The 6,407-nt window shown below is 33.1% G+C and overlaps 1 protein-coding gene across 1 annotated transcript; it reads left to right on the top strand.

The window, feature by feature from the left end:
- The first annotated feature begins 622 nt into the window (after positions 1-622).
- On the top strand, positions 623-6,354 carry LOC110994031. The gene is made up of 6 exons (XM_022260502.2): positions 623-741; positions 3,184-3,342; positions 3,447-3,715; positions 4,388-4,592; positions 5,047-5,229; positions 5,541-6,354. The coding sequence occupies exons 2-6, from the start codon at positions 3,186-3,188 to the stop codon at positions 5,843-5,845; spliced, it is 1,119 nt and encodes a 372-aa protein (XP_022116194.2). The 5' UTR covers positions 623-741; positions 3,184-3,185; the 3' UTR covers positions 5,846-6,354.
- The last annotated feature ends 53 nt before the right edge of the window (positions 6,355-6,407 follow it).

Here is a 6,407-nt window from a genome sequence, read left to right as displayed (position 1 = left end):
AATTTCAAATTGGACCAGCCGGTTACGTGACTTCATTAACATACACACGAACATTAGAATGATATATATAAAGAGATTTTATTTATTAATCAGAGTACAAATCAGGTACTAAATTAATTGCCTATTTCTATTTTACGACTGATTTATGAAAGCATATGGCAGAGTCAGACCATTTTAATAAAGTAATTATATTAAGTAGTGCTTGTACAATTTAGGTAATAAGACTTTGTTTAACTCTTTCTTTTAATTTAGTTTAAATGAATAAATTTTTATATACTTATCATAATCCTACAGCTAACAGAAGATATATTTAATAACAAACAATTACACTTAATATATAACCAGAGATGGAACACATAATAATAACATAATAACAATTTACAAAATGGAACAAATAATAAAAATTATTCAAAAACTAACATACCTAATTTAGCTGTGTGGTGTGTTGGTGTAAAAGTAAGGGTAAGTACGTGAAGGTGTGTATGTGGGGTATGCTCATGATGCATTTTTTGATTGATACATCATCATATATTCGGAAAAATTTATTTGCAGCCACGGACATTTTAGTTACGAGATAAAGTAATAAAGAATGCCTCAATTTACATAACATGGCGGTGTTGTGGGGATGGTTAAGTAAGTGTGGGGCTTAGAACAGAACAGTCGCGAGTTCTTACTACAAGAGTTGATACTGCTTCTTACTGTGTGATATAATATACGTGATAAGTTTGATTTTTAAGAAAGGTAAGTGACTTATAAAGATTTAATTATATCTGCCATTAGTGAACAAAATATCTTATAATTTATGAATATGTCTATACATAATTAGCTATTACAATCTTTTATTACTTGGGATTAATTAGATAACAATTTAGTAAGTTCTTTAAACATTAAATTAAAGGATGTTTACTTACTAGAGGTTTTACCTACCTGGTGGCTAAAATCGCAGTCTTCAATCTGTGAATTACGAATATTTGGGGAATTAATATTTGTTTGAGTAATGTAAGATTTAAAAATAATGTAAAAAGTTTTACTGACGTTGTTGAGATAGCTTACGATTTTACAAAATATTTTAGGATGGCTACAAAGTTTGAATTACCTGGCGCAATAATAAGCAATACATGTACTTAGAATATGTTTTTTATAAACGTTATGAAAATTTAAATTTCTTATATAATAAAATAATTACCAAAATAAAGGTATACAGTAGTTACAATATTTTTAACCTACATAGTAATAATCAAAAATTGCTAAATAGAAAATTAAAATATATTAAATTTGGATTTAGGGTATCCGAAGTCATATTTCTTATTTCATATTTAGTTTGGAATACAAAAAAATTTCCTCATAAAAAAATGCGTAATTCTTACGGATTTTGGGAAACAATCAACCTATTTTATAACTCGATTAGCAAAAGAAAACAGCGAGGTTTATGAATCAACTTTCATATGAAGCCGGTAGCGCAAGGCGAGCCGCGAGGCGGATCTCGTGAAATCCGGCACTTTCTCTGGTTATGCAACCTCCGGGCCCTGACCTCACCTGACCTTAGACGTGATTCACATTCTGACATAAACATTACTTAATTCTTGTCACCGATACCACTACTATTGCTACATAGTATTAGAAGACCATTTTACACGCATAATATATATTAAATGTACATGCAATAAAATAAATATATATTAAAGAATAGCTTTTATAGATTTCTTCTTTTTGTAAATGTTATATATTCCAACTTTGGCTATATCTTTAGAATAATTGTATTCTGTTATGCATTATTTACGCTGTACGAAATAAATGTATAAAGATTATTCCCGCTATATGTAGGTTTATTAACGGAACTGATCTAACAATTAAGACACAACAAGAAATTTATAAAAATATATAGAATTATAATAATTAATACACAATCAATAGGTACTTCTGTTCAACACTTATTCGTTAACACGCAACAGATACCTACTCCTTCATATGCGGTAAACAAGCGAAAAAATGTTGATTAAATATTTTTTTGGTATTAATAACGGATAAATAATGACAGTAGAGGTGTAGTAAACTGAAAATATAACAGTTATCTTCATAGATTTTTCATAATCACTAAATTGAAATTTAATTAAAAATTAGTAGAAATTATGTTAGTACATAATTTAACCGAGGCATTTCTACCCGTCTATCAGCCATTAATAAATAAGCCAGTTTATTTCCAAATGTAGAGTTTAGATTTGTTATATAAGTTTTATTTTCATAATTAAAAGTCTCCTCCAGCAAATCCCAAATATGGCTTTCTTCCTCAACTCGCTTCTTGCTAACGCTTCTTTTCCGTCTATCCACCTTTTTGAGGGCCCCCTTCTCATTCTTCCTCTTGGTAATCATTTTCTTTGGGTTATTTGAACATTACGTAATTTTTGATAAATTTACAGTGTATTTCATCGTAATTAACTTGCGTTTTGTCCTATAAGTGTGTATTTCCTATATGCACGTTGTCTACGAGCATAAGACATTCTAACACGTTTCGTAGTATAAGAAAGTCGCGTAGTTATTTTTTATTAACATCTTTATGATGGTTATAATAAACGTAGCGTATATCATGTGTGCATGTTTAAAATGACAAAAACGGAAGAGAAAGTGTTCACGCCTATACCAAATGATTTGTAAATTCAGTGTAATAAACTCATAAACACATTTGTCGTAAGCAATATTATGTACTTTGTTGCAATAATGTGGTATTAAAGACGTGTGTTGAATCGCTAATTTGTGCCCGCATTACATTTTTAGAGTTTATGTAGGTCATTGTATTATGTAATGAGAACACTATTTACAGTAAGTAGTTTTCAGAATCATATGTGTTAATTTTATTGTTTCTAAGGACATCCATAATTACTTTAAGATAACTAGGTATGTAGTCAGCTCTCAGTGTCAGTCCTAAAAAGTGTCTTGGCTTTAGAAATTAGGCTCTTCTAGCGCTCCGTGTGATATGCCACCTTTCGCCAAATGCTGGCTTACCCTCCTCCACTCAGTCGATCCAGAGATACCTAGCCTGATTCTTCGATCACCACTATTTTTTACCCTCTTATTTTGGAACAAAGAAACTTACACTTAATACTTGTTAATGTTTCCTGTTAACGATTACTAATGTAATAATAAAATATCGGAAATGTCTACATATTGTTATTTTTATTCTTTCAGAGATGTGGTCAGTGAGCGCCTTATTATGTCTGGTAATTGCTGGCTGTGTGAATTCAGAGAACAGCACCCTCATAGATGAAGATGTATGCGAGGTCGAAGGTCCCTTTAGCCTGCTGCTGGAGGAATGGGCCACTTCGGAGCCGGCAACCCAGAGACAAGGTAGCCTTTAAAAAATTAAATAATATAATATTATCTGAAAATTTCCACCACATGCATTCTCTATCTTGCTTAGAAGACATATTTCAAATAAAACACCATTATAGGTCGTGTGATGGCTTTGCCGCCGACAAAAGGCTACTACGTCACAGAAAGAATTGATGTACCCCTAGTGCCCCCTCCACTACCACCTGGCCCACAAACACACCACAGTTCTGGAAGACCAATACCCCTTCAACCTAATTTACCGTACAACAGTGCACCCCCACAGGTGTACAAAGGACCCCACGGTTACAAAGAGTGGGACACTTCGCCGCCGGCTAATGGAAAAATTGTCAATAAGCCGCCTTATAAAGACAAATTTAGACCGAGCTATGTAAGTATTTATATTTTATTTATGCAACGCCTGTTTCCCCGATGAGGTAGGCAGAGACCATGGATCTCCACTTGCTACGCTTCTGACATACCTCTCCCGCTTCATCCACTTTTTTTGACAATCATCATGCATGCTCGTTGATTATGAGTACTTTTAACTTGCCCCTCCTCTAGTACCTCCCTAATCCCTCCTCTTTTAACTCGATCTCACCATCCACAGTCGCATCCTCATGGCCAAACCACCTTAGCATTGCCTTTCGTATCCTTGTCACCACGTCTTATTTTAATGTTTGCTCACGTATCTCACTCTTAGTATTTTAATATTGAAAAATATTTAATAAGTTTGGCCTACCGCATCATTGTATAGTGACATTTTTCAGTACTTTAGACTGCATTTGGAATCTTATAGTGTTTCATATCTGACATTGAGAAAATACGTTTCTACGTTTATTTGACTGATTTAGTTGTGCTCTTAATATTTTTCTTTTAAATAAATGTGTGTTGATATGAGTGGATGTGTTATTAGCAAAATATAGAGCAAATTAATATAGAACTTCTTATGAGTCAAACTATAAATTACCATGTATATAAACTCAATCATTTGAATTATTATATATTCTGTTCAATACTAAAATTTTCGTGTACAACATACAATCATGATTTTTTTGACCAGGCACCACCGTCTCCTCCAAGACCGCAACAGCCCAATTCTATAGACCGAGTAGACGACCCACCACGCAAGCAAGTCACAGAAACAGATTTGTTCTTGCTAAGCGCCATTGAAAAGCTAGTGTACCGTGCAGACCTTATGGAGAAACGCTTGAGGAAACTTGAAGAAACTTTGCACTATATTGTCGCTGGAAATGACCCTAAGCCAGGTAAATGTTTAGTGCGTAGGTATTAGGTAAAAACCATTCAGAAATGTTGGTGCTGACTCAGGTATGCTAAATCTATAAGAAACTCTGTTCTATATATAAACAAAATAAAGAATAGTTTTGTTTCGCGTTCCACAACATTTAGAATCTTCGCTCATGCACCATTTTCGATTTGCCTGTTCTCCGCTCCGCTCCCTCAGATAGAATGCGTTATTCCTAAAACACTCCTTACTTCGAAGTTGATATGATTTGTGCTCCCCTACTACTCTGATAAATAATTGCTGTTTTAACATTTTCGTGTACACTGTTGTTATCTGTTTATTTAAACTCATGTTACTCATACTTTTAATTAAACAATATTTTATTTGTAATATGTATGTCATGTGTTCTTATTGATAAATTAATTAATGAAAATTATACTCATTAATTGCCTAATATTACTTTGCATATTTTTCAGAACCCTGCGCCGGTAACTACAGTCGTGTAGGCGGAGTCTGTTATGAATGGTCATCTGAGCCTGCAGACTGGAAAGGCGCCAGCATCGCCTGTCGAAAACAAAAAGCGGCCTTGCTGGAACTGCAAAATGACGCTGATAAAAGGCAGCTTCTGTCCAAACTACTCAGCGATAAGCAATTCAAGGGTATAACCATAAATTGATCGTTAGGAAGATTGGCAGGCTTACCCTGTAACTGACGGTCTGAATTCGTTTTATAATACAATAGAAGTATTATTATTATACAGACCAATAAATATTTAAAGCTATTATTTTTTAGTCAACCAATACTTCTGGTAAATTTTAAACTAGAAATATGAATAGTTCATGCCGAATGATAAAAAAAAATATGTTAGATAAACAAAGCAAATTCATTTATCATATTTTTTACAGCGTATCTATAATAAATAATAAACCTTCTAAAAACAAAAAATAATAGTTTCTTCGTATAATTCAAGGCAAAGACTTCTGGACGGGTGGACTAAACCCAGGCTTACTTTGGATCTGGTCACACTCAGCTAAGCCAGTCGAAGCTTCCAATTCTACCAGTATCGTTGGCGAAGGCCGCTGTCTGGCGCTCGTGTATGACCCGGCGATTAACAACTACGTATATCGTGGTCAGGACTGCGCGCTCAAACATCGCTACATATGCCAAAAGGAAGAAGATAAAACCAAGCTGAGCAATGAAGTGCAACGAGTCGCGAGGGAACTTCACGTAAATAGAACAAGAAAGTCTAAACTGCTTTGGGATGAATCGATGTAAAGTTCTTTACTGTGACAATCAATTTCAAAAGAATTTACGTACAGCGAACTAAATCGATCGAATGTTTTACTTATTTTATATTGAAGAAAGATTATGTGAAACAATAATTAAAATTGTATTATGCGATATCTATTTCATGTTTAGGTATTTTCTAAATTCCATCGAAATGAAGTATGAAATTTACTGTATTTATTATATAATTGCTACTAATCTGGAAGTTATTCTGTCTCGACATACGAATTAAAATATGGACCTATATTCGTATGTCAAGACAAATTTGAAAAATGGTTTGATATCTCTTACCTGGATATAAGTATATTTTACCGATTTCAAGTTATTTATTAAGAAATTAGACATTTCTAATCAAGTCCAATCGGTGGTAACCTGTTTCACTAAATCTTAAATTAATTTTCGTTAAGAAGAATTGGTTAATTATCGGATTATATGTAAGACTGAAGTATTATTTATATTACTTTTTTATTTATTATAGAAAGTAATAAATGTGTTATTAAAACAGTTTTAATTCTTTTTACCTCATTTACTTGCTGTTTTCGTGCCTAAT

This window comes from Pieris rapae, chromosome 10 (genome assembly GCF_905147795.1).
Source record: "Pieris rapae chromosome 10, ilPieRapa1.1, whole genome shotgun sequence".
Classification (NCBI taxonomy): domain Eukaryota; kingdom Metazoa; phylum Arthropoda; class Insecta; order Lepidoptera; family Pieridae; genus Pieris; species Pieris rapae.
The sequence above is the reverse complement of the archived record's forward strand: the minus strand, read 5'-3'. Positions and strand labels throughout refer to the sequence as shown.